The 21,457-nt window shown below is 37.3% G+C and overlaps 1 protein-coding gene across 6 annotated transcripts in view; it reads left to right on the top strand.

The window, feature by feature from the left end:
* SENP6 (SUMO specific peptidase 6) overlaps positions 1 to 21,457 on the top strand; it is a 132,017-nt gene that overhangs the window by 18,046 nt on the left and 92,514 nt on the right. For 4 of the 6 annotated variants that reach the window (XM_046004836.1, XM_046004835.1, XM_046004834.1 and 1 more), the window contains exons 2-3: positions 15,707 to 15,800; positions 17,775 to 17,835. The exons of 1 other annotated variant lie outside the window; for it this stretch is intronic. In XM_046004836.1, the coding sequence (XP_045860792.1) occupies positions 15,707 to 15,800; positions 17,775 to 17,835 (155 nt within the window). Of the gene's footprint in view, positions 1 to 15,700; positions 15,801 to 17,774; positions 17,836 to 21,457 lie in introns of those variants that run through there. One more of the 6 variants, XM_046004838.1, reaches the window with a different exon arrangement.

Raw genomic sequence — 21,457 nt, 5'->3', positions numbered from 1 at the left:
AATTCCACATATGAGTGAGATCATGGTATTTGTTTTTTCTCTGACTGACTTATTTCCTTTAGCATAATATACTCCAGCTCCATTCACATCATTGCAGATGGCAAAATTGCATTCTTTTTGATGGCTGAGTAATATTCCATTGTATATATACACCACATCTTTATCCGTTCATCAGTCAGTGGACATACGGGCTCTCTCCATAGTTTGGGTATTGTTGATAATGCTGCTATAAAGATGAGGGTGTGTGTACCCCTTTGAATTTGTGTTTTTGTAACCTTAGGTTAAATACCTAGTGCAATTGCTGAGTAGTAGGGTGGTTCTTTTTTTTTTTTTTAATTGTTTCACTTGGATAGTTCCTTTATTTCTTTTTTTTTTTTTTATAAACATATAATGTATTTTTATCCCCAGGGGTACAGGTCTGTGGGGTGGTTCTATTTTTAACTGCTTGAGAAACCTCCATACTGTTCTTGAGTGGCTGCACCAGTTTACAGTTCCCACTAATAGTCTAAGAGTTTTCCCCCAGAAGTTCTTAATTTTAATGAAGTCTAATTTATCAGTTCTTTCCTGGAGTGTCCGTTGGGTGTTGTATCTAAAAATCATTGTCATACCCAAGGTAATCTAGGTGTTCTCCTGTGTTATCATGTAGGAGTTTTATAGTTTTGTTTGCATTTTATAGTTAGGTGTATGATCAGTTTTGAATTTTTTTTTTAAGGATGTAAGGTCTGTGTCTAGAGTCTTTTTTTTTTCATGTGGATGTCCAGTTGTTCTAGCACCATTTTTTTTTTAATTTTTTATTTATTTATTTGACAGAGATCACAAGTAGATAGTCAGGCAGAGAGAGAGAGGCAAGCAGGCCCCTGCTGAGCAGAGAGCCCGATGCGGGACTCGATCCCAGGACCCTGAGATCATGACCTGAGCCGAAGGCAGTGGCTTAACCCACTGAGCCACCCAGGCGCCCTAGCACCATTTTTTAAAAGACTAATTTTTGTTCCATTGTATTGCCTTTGCTCTTTTGTCAAAGGTAAGTTCTATTATGTTTATGTTGCTCTATTTTGGGCTCTCTGCTTTTCCCCACTGATTTGTCTGTTCTTTTGCCAACACCATACTGATTTGATTATTGTAGTTTTATAGTAAGATGCAAAGTTGGGTAGTGTCAGTTGTCCAGATTTGTTCTTCGTAAATACTGTGTTGCCTATTCTGGGCCTTTGGCCCCTTACATAAACTTTAGAATCTGTTTCTTACTATCTACAAAATAACTTGCTGAGATTTTGATTGTGGCTGCATTGAATCTATAAATAAAGTTGGGAAGAATTGGTAACTTGACAATCTTGAATTGTGCTATCCATGATATTATTTCATTTTATTTTTATTTCACTTATCAGAGTTTTGTAGTTTCCCTCATATAGATCTTGTTCGTATTTTGTTAGCTTTATAGCTAAGTATTATGTTTCAGGGCATGCTAATGTAGGTGGCATTGTGTTTTTAATTTCAAATCCTGCTTTTTCATTATTGGTGTATTGGAAAGCAGATGAACTTTTGTATCAACCTTGTATCCTGCAATCTTAACTATAATTGCTTATTAGTTGCAGAAGGGTTTTTTGACCTTCTGTTTTGGATTTTCTATGTAAGTGATCATACCATCTGTGAGCAAAGAGAGTTTTTTTTTTTCCTTCCCAGTCTATATCCCTCCTATTTCTTTTTCTTATTTTATTGAATTAGCTAGAATTACTAGTGCAGTATTGAAAAAGGATGAGAGTGTCATTTCCCCCTGGTACCAGATCTTAGTGGAAGAGCTTCAGTTTCTCACCATTATATATAACGTTAGCTGTAGATTTTTGTAGATACTCTTTATTAAGTTTAGGGAGTTCCCAGGTATTCGTAATTTACTGAGGTTTTTTTTTTTCTGTTTTGTTTTGTTTTTTAAATCATGAATAGGAGTTGAATTTTATCAAGTGCTTTTTCTGGGATGCCTGAGTGGCTTGATTGAGCGATTGCCTTCAGCTCAAGTCATGGTCCTGGACTCCAGGATTGAGTCCTGCATCAGGCTCACCTTCCCCCTCACATTCTCGCTCTTTCTCAAATAAATAAAATCTTATTTTTTTTTTTAAAAGTGCTTTTTCTGCCTCTGTTGATGTAATTGTATGACTTTTCTTTTTTAGTCTATACATGGACTTAATAGATTCCATTAATTGATTTTTGAATATTTAGTCAGTCTTGCAAAGCCGGGACAAATCCCATTTGATTATCGGGTATAATTCTGCTTAAACATTGTTGGATTCAGTTTGTTAATATTTTGCATCTGTGTTCATGAGAGATATTGTTTGTAGTTTTCTTATAATGTCTCTGTCTGGTTTGATAATTAGGGTAATGCTGGTCTCATAGAATGCTTCTATCTTTTTGAAAGAGTTAAAGAATTGATACAGGTTTCTTCCATAAGTGTTTTGATAGAATTCAACAATGAATCCATCTGGGCTTGGTGCTTTCTGTTTTGGAAAGTAATTTTCTAAGATATTATTTATTTGTCAGAGAGAGAGAGAGAATGCACAGCAAGCGGAGCAGCAGGGAGAGGGAGAAAACAGGCTCCCCACTGAGCAAGGAGCCCTAATTGGGGTTCCATCCCAGGACTCTGGGATCATGACCTGAGTCGAAGGCAGATGCTTAACCATCTGAGCCATGCAGGTGCCCCTGTTCCTATAAATTCATTAAAGTGTTTTATGGCCCAGAATGTAGTCTTTGTGATTGTTCCATTGAGCTTGAGAAAAAAATGTGGTTTTTCTGTTGTTGGATAAAGTGGTCTGTAGATGTCAGTAATCTGCAGTTGATTGATAGCATTACTGGGGTCACCTGTGTTCTCAACTGATTCTCCGCCCCCTGGAACAGTACATTTCCAATACAGGAATGTTACAGTCTCCAACTGTGATAATGGATTCATCTATTTCTCTTACAGTTTTTTAGTTTTTGCCTCACATAGTTTAACGGTGTTGTTAAGTGTATACCTGTTAGGGATTGTTACGTCTTCTTTAAGAATTGACTGTTACTGTAATGTAATGCCTATTATCTCTAATAACTTCCCTTGCTTTGATATCTGCTTGCATGGTATATTTTTCTCCATCTCTTTACTTTTAATCTATATTTGTCTATTTAGTGTCTGTTTAAAATGTGCGTCTTGTAGGTTGCATATGGTTGAGTCTTATTGTTTGATCCACTTGGAGAACCTCCATCTTTTCATTGGTGCATCTAAACCATTGATACTTCAGAGTGATTATTGATAGAGTTGGATTAATGTCTACAGTATCTGTTAGTGTTTCTATTTGTTGTGAAGTGTTTTTGTTTTGTGAATTATATTTATAATTTTCAAATGTTAACTGTTGCTTTTGGAATAAACTCTACTTGATTATAATACATTACTCTTTACATATTACTGGATTTGATTTGCTAATATTTAATTAGGGTTTTATATCTGTCTCCATGAGTAAGTGGTAATTTTGCTTCCTTGAATGTCGTAGTCAGGTTTGGAATTAGGTATTCCCACTTTGCAAAATGAACTGTAGAATGTTTCTTTCTTTTTTTTTTTTTTAATATTCTGGGAAAATAAATTTGTTATTATTTCTTAGAAGATTGAAAGAAATTACTAGAGGGGTGCGTGGCTGGCATGTGATTTTTTTTTTTTTTTAAGATTTTATATATTTATTTGACAGAGAGACACAGCGAGAGAGGGAACACAAGAAGGGGGTGTGGGAGGAGAAGGAGGCTTCCTGCTGAGTAGGGAGCCCGATGCAGGACACAATCCCAGGACCCCAGCATCATGACCTGAGCCGAAGGCAGATGCTTAATGACTGAGCCACCCAGGCACCCCAGAGCACATGATTCTTGATCTTGGGGTCATGAGTTTAAGTAGATTCAATTCTATTGAATCTAGATTCTATTTTGGGAGTAGAAACAACAGCAGTTAAAAACAACAGTTAAAAACAACAACAGTAACAGCAGAGAACTAGATTATTTCCCGTAAAATCAAAATAACTTTTTTTTTTTTTTTAAAGGAAATAGCTATAGAGAGGCCTTTTGGGTTTGAATATTTCTTTATGGAAAGATTTGTAATAATTCAGTTTCTTTTATTGATGCAGCAGTGTTCAGATCTCGTTGTGCCAGTTTGGTAATATTTGTGTGCTTGTAGGTATTTAGGTTTGCTTTCTCTAGTCAGCTAATAAGTCAGTTCCTCCCCGTCCACCATTTTAATCTTTTGTCAATTTAGTTGTATCTCTCATTTACCATTATGTCCTTTCTGGTTTCCTTTTTGTTCTTAAGCGTTTCTCCTTTCTCTCCTCTCCCTCCATTACTGTCATATTAGTGAAGGGTATGGAAAAAATGCATTTATTTAATTTGTGATACTTAACTGGGATCCATCTTCAACCTTTTATCTTTCCTTCCACTCAATTTCATAAGTGGAGTACAGTGGACATAATTTTCTACTCTCATTATTTCTAATGAACCATAGCAGGATATTGAAATATGGTAATACTCTCAAAGACTTTTGAGGATTCAAGTTTTTGTTTCTACTCCCAAGTTGCCCTGAACTCATGTTTTTAAAATTTTGTTTGTGTTTTATAATTTATTTTTTATTGACAATAATCGCTTTCATTGGGGTTATTCTTTCATTTATTCATTTGTAGGTTCTAATCTGCTGTCAGGAAATCATATGACTAGATTTATTTGAATTGTGTGTATAGGGTCCTAGTTCCTTCAGTGTGTAAATAATGAACATTTCTTGACTTTTTGCTACCTAGTGACTTTTTTTTTTTAAAGATTTTATTTATTTATTTGACAGACAGAGATCACAAGTAGGCAGAGAGGCAGGCAGAGAGAGAGAGAGGGAAGCAGGCTCCCTGCTGAGCAGAGAGCCCGATGCGGGACTCGATCCCAGGACCCTGAGATCATGACCTGAGCCAAAGGCAGCGGCTTAACCCACTGAGCCACCCAGGTGCCCTGCTACCTAGTGACTTTTTTGATTAACTTGCCTGACTCATTTGTTGGATACTAGTTGCTGGATTATGAGTCTTTATTAGACTAGTAATCATTATAGTTCATTACCTTTTCTGTCTTGGTAATGTAACTTTTCACCTAACCATATTTTTTTTATTTTTAAAAAAGATATTACCTATTTATTTGAGAGAGAGAGAGAGCACGTACACAAGCGGCGGGGGGAAGGGGTGAAGGCAGAGGGGGAGGGGAAGCAAACTCCCACTGATCAGGGAGCCTGACCTGGTCCTCCATCCCAGACCCCCAAGATGAGCCAGAGCAGACACTTAACTGAGTCACGCGGGTGCCCCTTTGCCATTTTTTTTAAACTGGGTTCATTTTACGTTTGATTTTTTTTTTTTTAAGTCCTTTTGGGGAATAATTTTAAATTCATAGAGAAGTTTCAAAGATGTTATACAGAGTTTCTGTATCCCATTTATGCATCTTTCCGTGGTGTTGACACCTTACATGATCATAGCACGTTTGTCAAAAACTTGGAAATTAATGTGAGTATAATACCATTACCTAAAACAGACTCTATTTGGATTTCCCTAGTTGTTTCACTGATGTCCTTTTTTTTTTTTTTTTTAAGATTTTATTTATTTAGACAGAGAGGTCACAAGTAGGCAGAGAGATGGGGGAAAGCAGGCTCCCTGCTGAGCAGAGTGCCCGATGCGGGGCTTGATCCCAGGACCCTGAGACCATGACCTGAGCAGAAGGCAGAGGCTTAACCCACTGAGCCACCCAGGCATCCCACTGATGTCCTTTTTTTAATTCCAGGGTCCAGTCGAGGATATCACACTGCATTTGGTTGTTACATCTCCTTAGTCTCCTCTGATGTGTACAGTTTCTTAATCTTGTTTTTCATAACCTTGATGGTTTTAAAAGCATACTAGTCAAGTATTTTGTAGACTGTTTTTTAGTTTGAGTTTTTCTGATGTTTTCTCATGATTAAACAGGCATTATGAGTTTTGGAGAAGAAGATCACAGGACTGAAATGGCATTTTCATCACATATTAAACAGTATATCCTATGAATAAGACATCACTTTTGATGTTAACCTTAATCATGGCCGAGGTGACGATTGTCAGATTTTTTTCACTGTCAGTTTACTTTTTCTCCTTTCTGTGTTAGTTCTTGGAAGCGAGTTACTAAGTCCAGTATATACTGAAGGGGAGGGGAATTAAGTTTCATATCTTGCGGGAAAGAGTTCGTGCATATATCATTTGGAATTCTTTTTTAAGGAAGATAGATCTTGGGGCACTGGGTGGCTTAATTGGTTAAGTGTCTGCCTTTGGCTCAGGTTATCATCTCGGGGTCCTGGCATCAAGCCCCACATTGGGCTACCTGCTTGGTGGGGAGTCTGCTTCTCCTTGCTCTCTCTCTCTCTCAAATAAATTAAAAAAAAAAAAAAACAACTTAAAAAAAGGGAGATAGGTCTTTTCTCCCAATTTATTTATTTATTCAATCATTTATGTCAGTATGGATTTGTGAATATTTGTTTTATTTTGGGGGTTATAATCCAGGACTGTTCTTTATTTTTGCTAAAATTGGTTGAGGTTTGTTCACCTGTTCAGTTTGGCTCCTGAAACCTTTTGACATTACCCCATCTTAAAAAAAAAAAAAAAAAAAAAAAAAGAACCTCCTTTTTTTCTGGCATACAGAATACTCTGGACTGATCTTGTATTTTCTCTGCTCCATCCCTGCAGTCAGTTATTTCTTCTAGGAGCCCAGACTCCTTTTATTAGAGAATGGTATTTAGAAATCAAGATCGGGTTGTAAGTGTGCTTGTTGCCTCTGGGGTGTCACTGTTTTCTAGATTTCAGAGGGCAAAGCCTTAGTTTTGTAGACTCCTAACCCATGGTACAAGACATACCTGTATATGTTCTTTTTATCCGTCTGTATGTATGTCAAAGAAATAAGAGTTCATACTGATAACTCTTACTCTAGTACCATTAGAATGAATAGAACTACCATTGTAGTTTTCTTTGTTGCTTATTTGTAACCTTTTTCTCTGACAGGGAGAAACCTTGCTTCTATTATGTACTCTTTATTATTTGTCCAATTCCAGTGTACATGTAAGGAAGTTTCAGATTTGCCCATGTGATTTGTTCCTTCCTATTTCATGATATTTTTGGTTGTAAACTCATATTCTTTGAAACTTTTTGAGGCTTGTATTGAGATTTTATATTTTTGGGGGGGATTTATATTTGATTCTGTTTGTCATGGAGAAGCATTTTTTTTTTTTTTGCCTTTAAAAATAGCTTTTTATTGTGGTAAAATATACATAACATAAAATTTATACTTTTAACCATTTTTAAGTGTCCAATTTTAGATTGTCATTAAGTATTTCAGTAATGTGCAACCATCACCGCTACCCATTGCCAGAACTTTTGCATCAACCCAAACAAAAACTGTGTACCAGTTAAGAAATAACTCTCCATTCTTCTCTCTCTCCAGCCTCTGTTACCTTCTGTTCTGCTTTCTGTCTCTGAATTTTCCCATCCTAGATACCTCATTTAAATGGAGTCATGCTGTATTTGTTATGTCTAGTATTTAACTCATTGTAATGTTTTCAGGGTTCATCCGTGTTGTAGCATGTATCAGAATTTCATTCCTGAATAATATTCCTGTGTGTGTCTGTGCATATGTACGTGCATACAGTATATTTTATTTATTAATTTGTTTTTTGATGGATATTTGGGTTGTTTTTAACCTTTGACTATTTTTAATGTTAGTATGAGCATTGGTGTACAAGCATCAGAGTCCATGCTGTCAGTTATTTTGAGTATATATCTAGAAGTGGGACTTCTGGATCATAGGGTAAATTCTATGTTTAATTTTTTGAGGAATTGCCATACATTCCATGTTAGCTGCACCAATTTACATTCCCACCAGCAATGCATAGAAGTTTCAGTTTCTCCACATCCTTACCAGTATTTTATGTTTTAGAAAAATAATGGCCATTCAGCCTGGGTGGTTCAGTGGGTTAAGCCTCTGCCTTCAGCTCAGGTTATGATCTCAGGAGTCCTGGGATCGAGCCCCACATTGGGCTCTCTGCTCCCCAGGGAGCCTGTTCTACCCTGCCCACCCCCCCGCTGCTCTCTGCCTGCATCTCTGCCTCCTTGTGATGTCTTTCTCTCTCTCTGTCAAATAAATAAAATATTTTTTAAAAATAATGGCCGGGGTGCCTGGGTGGCTCAGTGGATTAAGCCTCTGCCTTCGGCTCAGGTCATGATCCCAGGGTCCTGGGATCGAGCCCCGCATCGGGCTCTCTGCTCCGCGGGGAGCCTGCTTCCTCCTCTCTCCCTGCCTGCCTCTCTGCCTACTTGTGATTTCTCTCTGTCAAATAAATAAAATATTTAAAAAAAAAAAAATAATGGCCATTCTAATGGGTGTGAATTAGTATCTCATTATAGTTTTAATTTGCTTTTCCCTTACATTTAGTGATATTCAGGATCTTGTGAGACTCTTAATTATAGGCTTTTCTGGCCTACATAGGTATGGTTATGAAAATTGTGGTCCCAAACCTGAGTAATTTTGAGCTTATGGTTAGGAATTATTTAACCATGGGATAAATATACGTTGTTTTCGACCTGAGGAGTCAAGATGGCGGAGAAGTAGCAGGCTGAGACTACATCAGGTAGCAGAAATTCCGCTAGATAGCTTATCTAAACATTGCAAACACCTACAAATCCAACGGGAGATTGAAGAGAAGACGAACAGCAATTCTAGAAACAGAAAATCAACCACTTTCTGAAAGGTAGGACTGGCGGAGAAGTGAATCCAAAACGACGGGAAGATAGACCGCCGGGGGAGGGGCTGGCTCCCGGCAAGCGGCGGAGCAACGGAGCACAAAATCAGGACTTTTAAAAGTCTGTTCCACTGAGGGACATTGCTCCAGAGGCTAAACCAGGGTAAAGCCCACATGGGGTCAGCATGGCCCCAGATCCTGCAGGGTCACAGAAGGATCAGGGGTGTCGGAGTGTCACAGAGCTTGCAGGTATTAGAACGGGAAAGCCGGCTACAGAGACAGAGCCGAGGAGTGAGCTTTCAGCTCGGGGTTACCTTGAACCGGTAGCAGGCTGGGTGAGCTCAGAGCGCGGCTGGAGGCCAGGGATACGGGAGTGATTGGGCACTGTTCTCTGGGGGCTCACTGAGGAGTGGGGCCCCGGGCTCTCGGCTCCTCCGGGCCGGAGACTGGGAGTCTGCCATTTTCATTCCCGTCCTCCGGAACTCTACAGAAAGCATTCAGGAACAAAAGCTCCCGAAAGTGAGCCCCAGCAGATTACTTAGCCCAGCCCCTGGTAAGGACGGTGCAGTTCTGCCTCGAGCAAAGACACTTGAGAGTCACTATAACAGGCCCCTCCCCCAGAAGATCAACAAAAAATCCAGCCAGGACCAAGTTCACCTACCAAGGAGAGCAGGTTCAATGCCAAGGACAGCAGCGGAATTCCAGAGGAGGAGAAAGCAAAGCACAGAACTCATGGCTTCCTCCCCATGATTCTTTAGTCTTGCAGTTAATTTAATTTTTTTCCCATTTTTTTTCTTCTTCTGCTAAATTTTTTTTAACTTTTACCCTTTTCTTTTTTAACTAGTTTACCTAATATATATATGTTTTTTCTTTGTTTTCTTTTTTTAATTTTTTTTTTTTCTGAACCTCTTATTATCCCCTTCTGCCCCCCCATGATTTGGGGTCTCGTCTGATTTGGTTAAAGTGCATTTTTCTGGGGTCTTTGCCACCCTTTGAGTATTTTACTTGCTCCTTCATATACTCTTATCTGGACAAAATGACAACGCAGAAAATTCACCACAAAGAAAAGAACAAGAGGCAGTACTGAAGGCTAGGGACTTAATCAATGCAGACATTGGTAATATGTCAGATCTAGAGTTCAGAATGACGATTCTTAAGGTTCTAACCGGGCTCGAAAAAGGCATGGAAGATATTAGAGAAACCCTCTCTGGAGATATAAAAGCCCTTTCTGGAGAAATAAAAGAACTAAAATCTAACCAAATTGAAATCAAAAAAGCTATTAATGACGTTCAATCAAAACTGGAGGCTCTCACTGCTAGGATAAATGAGGCAGAAGAAAGAATTAGTGATAAAGAAGACCAGATGACAGAGAATAAAGAAGCTGAGCAAAAGAGGGACAAACCGCTACTGGACCACGAGGGGAGAATTCGAGAGATAAGTGACACCATAAGACGAAACAACATTAGAATAATTGGGATTCTAGAAGAAGAAGAAAGAGAGAGGGGAGCAGAAGGTTGATTGGAGAGAATTTCCCAAACATGGCAAAGGGAACAAGCATCAAAATCCAGGAGGTGCAGAGAACCCCCCTCAAAATCAACAAGAATAGGTCCACACCCCATCACCTAATAGTAAAATTTACAGGTCTTAGCGACAAAGAGAAAATCCTGAAAGCAGCTTGGGAAAAGAAGTCTATAACATACAATGGTAAAAATATTAGATGGCAGCAGACTTATCCACAGACACCTGGCAGACCAGAAAGAGCTAGCATGATATATTCAGAGCACTAAACGAGAAAAACATGCATCCAAGAATACTCTATCCAGCTAGGCTATCATTGAAAATAGAAGGAGAGATAAAAAGCTTCCAGGACAAACAAAAACTGAAAGAATTTGCAAACACCAAACCAGCTCTACAGGAAATATTGAAAGGGGCCCTCTAAGCAAAGAGAGAGCCTAAAAGTAGTAGATCAGAAAGGAACAGAGACAATATACAGTAACAGTCACCTTACAGGCAATACAATGGCACTAATTGCATATCTCTCAATAGTTACCCTGAATGTTAATGGGCTAAATGCCCCAATCAAAAGACACAGGGTATCAGAATGGATAAAAAACAAAACCCATCTATATGTTGCCTGCAAGAAACTCATTTTAGACGCAAAGAACCTCCAGATTGAAAGTGAGGGGTTGGAAAACAATTTACCATGCTAATGGGCATCAGAAGAAAGCTGGGGTGGCAATCCTTATATCAGATCAATTAGATTTTAAGCCAAAGACTATAATAAGAGATGAGGAAGGACTCTATATCATACTCAAAGGGTCTGTCCAACAAGAAGATCCAACCATTTTAAATACCTATGCCCCTAACGTGGGAGCAGCCAACTATATCAACCAATTAATAACAAAATCAAAGAAACACATCAATAATAATACAATAATAGTAGGGGACTTTAACACTTCCCTCACTGAAATGGACAGATCACCCAAGCAAAAGATCAACAAGGAAATAAAGGCCTTAAATGACACACTGGACCAGATCGACATCACAGACCTATTCAGAACATTTCATCCCAAAGCAACAGAATACACATTCTTCTCTAGTGCACATGGAACATTCTCCAGAATAGGTCACATCCTGGGTGCTAAATCAGGTCTCAACCAGTATCAAAAGATTGGGATCATTCCCTGCATATTTTCAGACTACAATTCTCTGAAGCTAGAACTCAATCACAAGAGGAAATTTGCAAAGAACCCAAATACATGGAGACTAAACAGCATCCTTCTAAAGAATGAATGGATCAACCAAGAAGTTAAGGAAGAATTGAAAAAATTCATGGACACAAATGATAATGAAAACACAATGGTTCAAAATCTGTGGGACACAGCAAAGGTAGTCCTGAGAGGAAAATATGTAGCAGTACAAGCCTTTCTCAAAAAACAAGAAAGGTCTCAAATACACAACCTAATCCTACACCTAAAGGAGCTAGAGAAAGAACAACAAAGAAAGCATAAACCCAGCAGGAGAAGAGAAATCATAAAGATCAGAGCAGAAATCAATGAAATAGAAACCAAAAAACAATAGAACAAATCAACGAAACTAGGAGCTGGTTCTTTGAAAGAATTAATCAGATTGATAATCCCCTAGCCAGACTTATCAAAAAGAAAAGAGAAAGGACCCAAATCAATAAAATCATGAATGAAAGAGGAGAGATCACAACTAACACCAAAGAAATACAAACAATTATAAGAACATACCATGAGCAACTCTGCGCCAACAAATTTGAGATCTGGAAAAATGGATGCATTTCTAGAGACATATAAACTACCACAACTGAACCAGGAAGAAATCGAAAACCTGAACAAACCCATAACCAGTAAGGAGATGGAAACAGTCATCAAAAATCTCCAAACAAACAAAAGCCCAGGGCCAGACGGCTTCCCAGGGGAATTCTACTGAACATTTAAAGAACTACTAATTCCTATTCTGAAACTGTTCCAGAAAATTGAAATGGAAGTAAAACTTCCAAACTCATTTTATGAGGCAAGCATCACCTTGATCCCAAAACCAGACAAGGATCCCATCAAAAAAAAGAACTACAGACCAATATCCTTGATGAGCACAGATGCAAAAATTCTCACCAAAATGCTAACCAGTAGGATTCAACAGTACATTAAAAGGATTATTCACCACGACCAAGTGGGATTTATTCGAGGGCTGCAAGGTTGGTTCAGCATCCGCAAATCAATCAGTGTGATACAACACATTAATAAAAGAAAGAACAAGAACCATATGATACTTTCAATAGACGCTGAAAAAGCATTTGACAAAATACAGCGTCCCTTCCTGATCAAAACTCTTCAAAGGGTAGGGATAGAGGGCACATACCTCAGTATTTTCAAAGCCATCTATGAAAAACCCACTGCAAATATCATTCTCAATGGAGAAAAACTGAAAGCTTTTCCGCTAAGGTCAGGAACACAAGGGATGTCCATTATCACCACTGCTATTCAACATAGTACTAGAAGTCCTAGCCTCAGCAATCAGACAACAAAAAGAAATTAAAGGCATCCAAATCGGCAAAGAAGAAGTCAAACTGTCACTCTTCGCAGATGATATGATACTATATGTGGAAAACCCAAAAGACTCCACTCCAAAACTGCTAGAATTTGTACAGGAATTCAGTAAAGTGTCAGGATATAAAATCAATGCACAGAAATCAGTTGCATTTCTCTACACCAACAACAAGACAGAAGAAAGAGAAATTAAGGAGTCAGTCCCATTTACAATTGCACCCAAAACTATAAGATACCTTGATAACCAAAGAGGCTAAGAATCTATATGCAGAAAACTATGAAGTACTCATGAAAGAAATTGAGGAAGATACAAAGAAATGGAAAAATGTTCCATGTTCCTGGGTTGGAAGAATAAATATTGTGAAAATGTCTATGCTACTAAAGCAATCTACACATTTAATGCAATCCCTATCAAAATACCATCCATTTTTTTCAAAGAAATGGAACAAATAATCCTAAAATTTCTATGGAACCAGAAAAGACCTCGAATAGCCAAAGGAATATTGAAAAAGAAAGCCAAAGTTGGTGGCATCACAATTCCGGACTTCAAGCTCTATTACAAAGCTGTCGTCATCAAGACAGCATGGTACTGGCACAAAAACAGACACATAGATCAATGGAACAGAATAGAGAGCCCAGAAATAGACCCTCAACTCTATGGTCAACTAATCTTCGACAAAGCAGGAAAGAATATCCATGGAAAAAAGACAGCCTCTTCAATAAATAGTGCTGGGAAAATTGGACAACCACATGCAGAAAAATGAAATTGGACCACTTCCTTACACCACACACAAAAATAGACTCCAAATGGATGAAGGACCTCAATGTGAGAAAGGAATCCATCAAAATCCTTGAGGAGAACACAGTCAGCAACCTCTTCGACCTCACCGCAGCAGCATCTTCCTAGGAGCATCGCCAAAGGCAAGGGAAGCAAGGGCGAAAATGAACTATTGGGATTTCATCAAGATCAAAAGCTTTTGCACAGCAAAGAAAACAGTTAACAAAACCAAAAGACAACTGACAGAATGGGAGAAGATATTTGCAAATGACATTCAGATAAAGGGCTACTGTCCAAAATCTATAAGGAACTTAGCAAACTCAACACCCAAAGAACAAACAATCCAATCAAGTAATGGGCAGAGGACATGAACAGACATTTCTGCAAAGAAGACATCCAGATGGCCAACAGACACATGAAAAAGTGCTCCACATCCCTCGGCATCAGGGAAATACAAATCAAAACCACAATGAGATATCACCTCACACCAGTCAGAATGGCTAAAATTTACAAGTCAGGAAATGACAGATACTGGCGAGGATGCGGAGAAAGGGAACCCTCCTACATTGTTGGTGGGAATGCAAGCTGGTGCAACCACTCTGGAAAACAGCATGGAGGTTCCTCACAATGTTGAAAATAGAACTACCCTATGACCCAGCAATTGCACTACTGGGTATTTACCCTAAAGATACAAACGTAGTGATCCGAAGGGGCACGTGCACCCGAATGTTTATAGCAGCAATGTCCACAATAGCCAAACTATGGAAAGAACCTGGATGTCCATCAACAGATGAATGGATAAAGAAGATGTGGTATATATACACAATGGAATACTATGCAGCCATCAAAAGAAATGTAATCTTGCCATTTGCGATGACGTGGATGGAACTAGAGGGTATCATGCTTAGTGAAATAAGTCAGTCGGAGAAAGACAACTATCATATGATCTCCCTGATATGAGGACGTGGAGATGCAACATTGGGGGTTAGGGAGGTAGGAGAAGAATAAATTAAACAAGATGAGATTGGGAGGGAGACAAACTAAAAGTGACTCTTAATCTCACAAAACAAACTGAGGGTTGTTGAGGGGAGCGGGGGTTGGAGAGGGGGAGTGGGGTTATGTACACTGGGGAGGGAATGAGCTATGGTGAGTGCTGTGAAGCGTGTAAACCTGGCGATTCACAGACCTGTACCCCTGGGGATAAAAATACATTATATGTTTATAAAAAATAAAAAATGAATTAAAAAAAAATACATACGTTGTCTTCAATTCAACCCCAAAAGCCACAGCAAAGACAAGACGTCATTATTATTTCCTCTATTTTTCAGTTTCTTTTTTTCCCCCTTGCTCACCTAGTTGGAAAGTTGCCCTTCAGGTCCTCTGGTCTTCAGTCTGACCTCTCATCTTGCTGTCATCCCAAACCTGATCTTAAAGTCCAAGTCGTAGGACATCAGGTTTCTGTTGTATGACTCCAAGACAAATGCCAGCTTCAGAACTTCATTTATCTCTTTGAGTACACAACTTCGGGTCGTTTATGGCTTCAGGGGGTTTCAGGAATACACTTAAGAATTTTTTTAAAACTCATGAGCATAGTTGGTGTTCTGATCTAGAGAGTGCCTGGCCATCGAGTTCACCATACTGTCAATGTAGAAAACCTAGTTTCTCTTCTGTTAAAAGGCTGAGGTGATTGACTGAAGTAAAGAAAAGGCTAGTAGTTTGGATATATGTCTCATAAATAGAGCAAGCTTAACTAATGGGTACTAATTTCTAGGATCAGTGATCAAATATGGAGATACTGGGTTGATTTTTTTGTATTTCGTACATAATCATGTGCTTCACCCATTTTTATTGTATCTTACTAATTTGGGCTGCTTCTTGGTAACACGCTGCATATGGACAACTGTTAAATTAGCAAAAACAGATTTTAATGTGTTCTTTTTCACTTCAAAGGAAATAAGATGTTTATAAGAAATAGTAAAATAGCAAGACAAGAGAAAATTTAACCAAAGAACTTGGGAAATGCTTAATTTTATTTTATATTGAATAGCTCTGTGGAATACTTATCTGAGTTTGTTTTTGTTTCAGCTTTGGCTAGATCAGAATCTAAGAGAGATGGAGGTTTTAAAAATAATTGGAGCTTTGATCATGGAGACGAAAGTGAAGGCGATACAGATAAAGAGTAAGAACTCCCCCCCCCCAGATATTTTAAAAGAATTTCATTAAAAAATGATTTATATTCTATGGAAGTATTTCTAAGAGTATGGTATTTTTTACTTTAAAAAATGTCTATTATAGTAGCATCAAGGGAAGAAAATGCAGTATTTTTAATTAAATAATCGTGCTGTTATGTTTCTCCGTATTTTGAAATGTGTAAATATGTGCATGTGATACATACAAGCTTATAGTTAAAAGTTGACCATTGAAGATTTTCAATTAAAGAAATTGGGCTTTTTTGTTTGTAAAGGACATTCTCTTCAGGCAGTGATTTGAAAAGCTACCATTTATTATGAATAAGTGAACTCAGATGAAAGCTCCTGAATTTTGTGTGAACAGTTGTAATCCTGCAGTATCTTTCTTCACAGTTGTCCCATCCATCTTAGATCACATTACCACCAGAGAAAGCAGAAAAATATAAATGATAAACACAGATGTTGATCCAGACAGAAATTATTCATTAGATTTTGTTAGTGTGCTTGAAATGTCTGCTTTGTAAAATTTAAATGATAGTTTTAATAGAACCTTTTGCATATCATGAATTTGTATTCCAAATTTACCATTGCTATTATTAGGTGCCTTGATTTATTGATCTGGTTTTCCACTGGCTAGCATTAGTTCAGAGATACACAAGTATATGTATATTTGTGTGCATGTATATATATTTATGTGGTGTTTGTCTGTATACATATACATTTATATATACGCACACTCATATACACATACATGTTATATATAAATACATAAAGTTATTCCAAAACTATAAGTATTTAAAAAAATTTTACACAAGAAGTTATTCAGAGTATATTGGCTGAATACTGTGGGAGCTTCACTTCTGTCTGGGGAACAGCTCCATTCATAATTACCACTTTTATGTGCCTTCATCTATGAGACACTAAATGGAACTTTTAAGGAGAGCTTTTAACTGGTATGTTTCTCAGCTAAAATTGGTATTTTATGGTTGTCTTTCTCTTGTTTTTTTATTTCTATTTTTAACTAAGATAAATTTTTAGTATTTATGTAGTTTCAAAAAATTGGAATTAAATCTGAAATTGAGTAGAAAGCATCTCACCTTTTAAGGATTTTTGTAAAATGTTTGGAAGAAAATTTTTAGTATAAAAAAGTTGGAATGTGTATAAACAATAATGGAACAAACATTTTTATTTTAAATATTTTTATTTTAAATAGGATTTTACTAAAAATAATTCTGCAGAGTTGTCTTTAGAAGAAGGTATTTTGACTTTCTTTGTTAGATTTGTCATGATTATGTAAAAATTTTTATATTTTAAAATGTTACCTATTCTGTATATTTCATTTATGAATTATACTCTTTGGCTCATCATTATAAGAGGCTCCTTAGGAGCTTCAGCTTTTTTAATATCTTGAGATTAACATGAGTTATTAATATATCATTCTGGTCTTTTAGAGTCTTAGACCAATCATTCCAAAGCGTTGATATTTTTAAGAGTTACAGAAGTACCACACTTTTTTTTTTTAACATCAGCTAAGGTTTTCTTATCTTTCTTTTTTATCTGTTTCGTTTCTCTCTTCTTTCCCCCTAATTTTAAATCTAAGACAGAAAGGAAAAGTGAGTAATTATATATGAAATCTACATTTAAGGAAACAAAAATTGCATGTTTGTTTATAGTAAGGGTCAACAAACAATAGGCACATGGACCCAATCTGGGCCACCATTGGATTTTGTTAAGAGTTTTATTGGAATATAGCCACACATATCCGTGGTTGCTTTTCTACTAAAATAGCAGAGTAGTTGGTATAGAGACTGAATAGCCTAGAAAGCCTAATTTACTCTCTGGCCCTTTATAGAAAAAGTTTGCTGATCCCTGAATTAGGTAGGCAAAGAGAGTAAAACTTCTGAATTTAATGTATAGGTTGTAATTGTCACTTAAGGTTTTCCCCCCCTTTATTTTCTGTGTAGTGAGGCAAATCTACTCGGTGTAGAGGAAGATGAGGATTCTGAGACCTCAAAAGGAAAAAAGGCAAGTGTGCTTTTCTGACTTTTTTTTGGTAAATTTTTTAGGTTATATACTAAAAACTAATACTTCAAAAGAAGACTTTTACATATATATGTATTTATGTTTTTATTTATTTGACAGAGAGAGATCACAGGTAAGCAGAGAGGCAGGCAGAAAAAGAGGGGAAAAGCAGGCTCCCCGCCAGGCAGGGAGCCCAGTGCGGGGCTCGATCTTAGGACCCCTGAGATCGTGACCCGATCAGAAGGCAGAGGCTCAACCCATTGAGACACCCGGGTGCCCCTTTTTAAATTTCTTCTTTTGAAATTCCCAACCACCCACTTCCCCACCCAGGGATAGTGGTATTCCCAGTGTCTTGTTTATTCCATCAGAGATTTTATGCATTACAAAGAAAGTATATTTTTCTTGCCCTGCCCTCTTACATTAACACAATTAATAGGATACTGTACATGATTTTTAATCTTTTTAAAATTAAAATTAAAATAAAAAATTAAAATAAATCTTAGAGACCACCCATAAGCATCCATTTAAACACCCTTGTTATTTTCCATGGATGTATAGTATTCCATTGTATGATGTACTGTTCTTGACCAATACAACAGTATTGAAGGATATTTATGGTGTTGTCCACCTTTTCTTCTCACCCTAAAATAAGTTGAATAAAGTCTCCTTCTATATGGGTTAATTTGCATATATACAAACATATCTGTAAGATGAATTCCTGGCAGGAGAGCTGCTGTATCAGGACAGGTACATTTCTAATTTTGTTATACCTGATTTACGCTTTTACCAGCAAATCTGAGTATGCCTGTTTCCCCCTACGTTTGTCACAGTGTTATCAACCTTTTGATCTTTGTTGGCAAAAATAGTTTCTTGGTATAGTCTTAATTTGCATTTCTTTTGTTATGAATAAATTGACTTCATATGTGTAGTCTATTTCCTTTTTGATGATTACTAGTTAATATCCTTTGCCTATGTTTCTATTTAGTTTTTTGTTTTTTTGTTTTAGATTTTATTTATTCATTTGATAGAGAGAGACACAGTGAGAGAAGGAACACAAGCAGGGGAAGTAGAAGAGGGAGCCCAATGTAGGGAGCCCGATATAGAGCTCAATCCTATAACTTAACAACTGAGCCACCCAGGTGCCCCTCTATTTAGTCTGTAGAATATTACTGAGTCATAGGAATTCTTTTTATATTGAGCCCAGGCACACATTTTCTCACATTTTTGACAGCTCTGAAATCTGTCTAGATGCATCTTATAATAATGGCATGATGTGGTTTAATTAGAAAATTTTTCTTAGGACACCTGGCTGGCTCAGTTGGTTAAGCATCTGTCTTCAGCTTCAGTCATGATCCCAGAATCCTGGGATCTAGTCCCACATGGGGATCCCTGCTCAGTAAGGAGCCTGCTTCTTCCTCTGCCTGCGCCCCCCCCCCCCCCCCCCCCCCGTTGTACTCTTGTGCTCTTGATCGCTCTCTCTCTCTGGTAAATAAATAAAATCCAAAAAAAAATTTTTTTTTCTTGCACATTGGTATTTACAATGGTATGTATCTTACAGTGGTTCCTTAGGTTTGAAATACGTTGTTTGGGAGAAATTGGCCCCTTGCTGTGATACTGTATTAGCTGTGATCAGCTAATATTTTAAACCAGTTTTTTGGGTTTTTGGTTTTTTTTTTTCACTAATCTTTTGTCTTTGCTTTTGGTGATTATTACCTTTGAGAAAATGTATTTTCTTATATTGTCAAAATATATTAATTTTTTTTTTCCTTTTATGGCTTCTGGGTTAGAGTCTTTGTTCCTGATGATGTTAACTTAGTTACTTATTTGCTTTGTCCTACTAGATAGTTTCACAATACCAATACAAATATAATTGCTAATAAAATGATTTAAAATTTTTTTCCTTCTTTTGCTTGTTGGTGTTTGGTGGCACCATCAGGTATATCCTACTAGGAATGTGTATTTAAATTACTGGCGTTTTTTGGTTTTTTTAAGTGAACTTTTTTTTTTTAAATTTATTTATTTATTTAAAGTAATCTCTACACCCAACCTGGAGCTTGAATGTGTAACCTTGAGTTTATCTCCTCTGACCGAGCCAGCCAGGCACCTCTATATTACTGTTTTTAAATCAATTGAAATGATTTAATTTGTTTTAGAATTATGCAAAAAATATTTACATGATTCCAAAGTCATATCTATGAAAGTTTTATTCAGAGAAGTCTAGGTTTTGTCTGATTCCTTCTATCCTTTTCTCTTTGACCAAAAAACTTACATTGTTTATAGCCTTTCATTGCTCTTTCCTTTCATTTTTAATGGAGTATACAACCCTTCTCAGAGAAACCATCCACACTGTTTGCTACCTTGATTGTTTTACTTAACAGTATGGTCTGTGGATCACTCCACTAACAAACTGTTCAGAAATCTTTATTATCTCTTTTATTGTTAAATAGTACTCCAGTGATTGGATGAACAGTAGATAATTACTTGGTTCCCTAGTGATGAGCAGAGGTCTTTCCCAGTCTTCTGCTATTTAAGGAGTGCTTAAATAAAGCTTCATGCTTATGTTTTTCTCGTACCTTTATGGTATATTTGTGGAATAGATTCCTAGAATTGCAGTTGCCATTTCAAATGATAAATTTACATGTAATTTTGCTAGTTAGTGATAAATGCCTCATCCATAGGAATTAGCATTTGCCATTCCCACTAATAATAAGTGAGAGTTCCTATGTATTTGTAATCTTGGGAAGCATGTGGTCAGACTTGAATTTTTACCAATCTGGGATAGTACCCTCTTCGCTCATTTCCTATACTTACAGTTGAATAATACTGGGACTTCTAAATTTTTTCTCCCCCCATCTCTGTGGGGTTTTTTTCTTCCACAACATCTCTATTTTGTCATTTAAGGGAAATTACAGAATTTAAAGTTTTTCTCATACAGGCGCCTGGGTGGCTCAGTGGGTTAAAACCTCTGCCTTCGGCTCAGTCATGATCTCAGGGTCCTGGGATCAAGCCCTGCGTCGGGCTCTCTGCTTGGCAGGGAGCCTGCTTCCTCCACTCCCTCTCTGCCTGCCTCTCTGCCTACTTGTGATCTCTGTCTGTCAAATAAATAAGTAAAATCTTTAAAAACAAAAACAAAAGCAAAAAAAAAACTTAGGTTTTTGGAACACCTGGGTGGCTCAGTCGGTTAAGCCGCTCCCTTCAGCTCAGGCCAGGATCCCAGGGTCCTGGGATCGAGTTCCACATTGTGCTCTTGGCTCCACAGGGAACCTGCTTTTCTCTTCCCACCTCTGCCTGCCGCTCTGCCTGCTTGTGCATGCTCACTCTCTCTTACTCCCTCGCTCTCTCTCTGACAAATAAATAAACAAATAAAATCTTTAAAACAAACAAAAAACTTAGGTTTTCTTTGAGTTCTCACTTGATTTTCTCCTTGGGACAATGCTTTTCTTGATTATAATTGGAATAGAATATACAGAGGCAGTAAGTGCAAATTTTTATCACTTTTGTTTTCCATTTTGCAATTAAATTAAGGGAATCTAATAACCTTGGTCTAGAATATCCAGTTTCTGACCCATGGTTAGAAATATATATATTTTAAGAGAAATATGTATAAAATGGGGAAAGATATGAA

The sequence above is a fragment of the Meles meles genome, chromosome 5 (genome assembly GCF_922984935.1).
Source record: "Meles meles chromosome 5, mMelMel3.1 paternal haplotype, whole genome shotgun sequence".
In the NCBI taxonomy this organism is placed as follows: domain Eukaryota; kingdom Metazoa; phylum Chordata; class Mammalia; order Carnivora; family Mustelidae; genus Meles; species Meles meles.
This window is presented reverse-complemented; position numbering and strand designations above follow the sequence as displayed.